Source organism: Bison bison, unplaced genomic scaffold (genome assembly GCF_000754665.1).
Source record: "Bison bison bison isolate TAMUID 2011002044 unplaced genomic scaffold, Bison_UMD1.0 scf7180017856821, whole genome shotgun sequence".
Lineage (NCBI taxonomy): Eukaryota > Metazoa > Chordata > Mammalia > Artiodactyla > Bovidae > Bison > Bison bison.
This window is the reverse complement of record NW_011487394.1, coordinates 6,032-7,832: the sequence shown is the minus strand read 5'-3', so window position 1 is coordinate 7,832 and position 1,801 is coordinate 6,032. Positions and strand designations below refer to the sequence as shown.

The window sequence follows — 1,801 nt, the reverse complement described above, 5'->3', positions numbered from 1 at the left end:
CAGGCTATGGGGAGGGTAGCTCTGTGCAGGGCCCCCACACCCCCCGGGCTGCAGGGAAGGCCCTGCTTCTAAACTTAGCACCGCAGGAGTCCCCAGACTTCCTCCCTCAGCTGGTAGGTGCCCAGGCAAGTGGGGGAGGGGCCGGGGCCCTTCGTCACCTCAGAGCTTGCCCTGGAGGCCTGTGACTCTCAATAAAGTTTGTTTTTGTAAAGATCCATGCCAGCCTGCTGCCTGTGTAGAGTATGGGGCTGCCAGATGCAAACCGCACCCCCCCGCCCAAGTCAGAACACAAAACCCTGGCCCAGCTGACATGTGGTTCCTTTTGAAGGAGAGAAGAGGGCCTGGAGCGGCTTTCCCTGTGTCCAGCCTTGTTGGCCTCAGGGATAGAGGTAAGGGTGCCCCTGAGCATTTCCTGTGACCTCTGCCACACCCGCTTCCTCGGAGCCTAGCACACAGCCCACACTTCACTGAAGGTGCCACTGCTCCTGGCCTCTAGCATAAGGCTGGGTCTAGGGGACCTTCTTGGTCTTAGAGCCCCCGGGAAGAGCTGCACTCCAGCCCAGGGACTCCGAACGCTGCGGGGCAGCACAGCACCCTCGCTTCCCACTCTCTCTGGTCACAAGCGGCGTCCGTGCAGCCTGGGGCCCAGCCCTCCATCCTGAGTCCTCTGGGCCCATCTCCTTGGCCTGTCAGCCCCGCTGGGGACCCCACAACTGCTGTCTCTTGAGGTCGGGCAGATTGGGAAGCATGTGTCAGTAAAAAAGGTCTACAGAAGTCTGGGCCCACCCCTTCCAGGAAAACATCTTCCTCCCTCCCAAGCCTGGCCAGGTGGCATTTCTCCTGGGCTTGACATTCCAACAGGAAAACCTTCCGGAAAAGCTTCAGACCCGACAGCTGTAGTGCCCCCGCTCCCAGGCCCATAGAGTTCCAGCCCCCAAAAAGCTTGCCTGGCGTCCCGCCTCCCACCACAGCTCTCACTGAGCTGCTTCTGGGAGCAGGGGGAGCCCTAGAGACCGGGGTACTCACAGGGCAGACCCTCGCCCAGCCAAAGTGTGGCTGGGAGGGGAAGCAGGGCAATGAGGGCCACAGGGGTGGGGAGGAGCCTGGGCCACACTACGCTGTGTGGGGCATCATTCCGGGCCACCTCCCTGGGCACAAAAGTCCATGCTGGTCCTCCATCTGACCCCGGGTGGGTGGCCTCCACCACGCTGTCTCAATGTAGCCTCATGGACCGCACCCCTGTGCCCCCTCTCCCCAGCCCAGGACCATGCAGGAAGGCAGAGGCAGCGGACCACACCCCTGCGCCCCCTCCCCAGCCCAGGACCGTGCAGGAAGGCAGAGGCAGCTCATCCAGTGGTGTTTATTGAGTCCGTCATCAGAGGCAGGGAGACTTGCCGATCATCAGTGGCTGACGTGGGGGTGTGGGCTGGGGAAATCCAAGTCCTGTCAGCCTCCACCCGGACACAGTGGACATTAGGACCCACCCCTCCCCACAGGCAGTGCCTGCAAACCAGGGTCAGGAGTCCCGGGTGCCCCAAGCTCGGGCCCTGAGCACCAGCCCGCTCGTGAGGCCCCAGGCAGGGCGAGCGGGACGTGAGTGGGCAGAGCCTGGCAAGCTGGAGGGCGTGCAACCCCCGGACACCAAGGGCTCAGCCTTGGCCGTGCTGGTCGGGGTGTGGGAGGTCAGAAGTAGAGGGCTGGCTCGCTTCGGAAGTCCGAGAGGTCGTTCTGACCGGCGGGGGTGAGCTGAGAGAGGGGTGTGGAGACAGTCAAGGGCATGTCCAGGCGGTGGGGCCCCCAG

The 1,801-nt window shown here is 63.5% G+C and overlaps 1 protein-coding gene across 1 annotated transcript in view; it reads right to left on the bottom strand.

The window, feature by feature from the left end:
• Window positions 1-1,683: 1,683 nt before the first annotated feature.
• LOC105002871 (taperin-like) overlaps window positions 1,684-1,801 on the bottom strand; it is a gene marked incomplete at its 5' end in the record, with an annotated part of 6,146 nt that continues 6,028 nt past the window's right edge. The window contains one exon of the mRNA XM_010859722.1: window positions 1,684-1,746. Within this exon, the coding sequence (XP_010858024.1) occupies window positions 1,684-1,746 (63 nt within the window). The remainder of the gene's footprint in view (window positions 1,747-1,801) is intronic.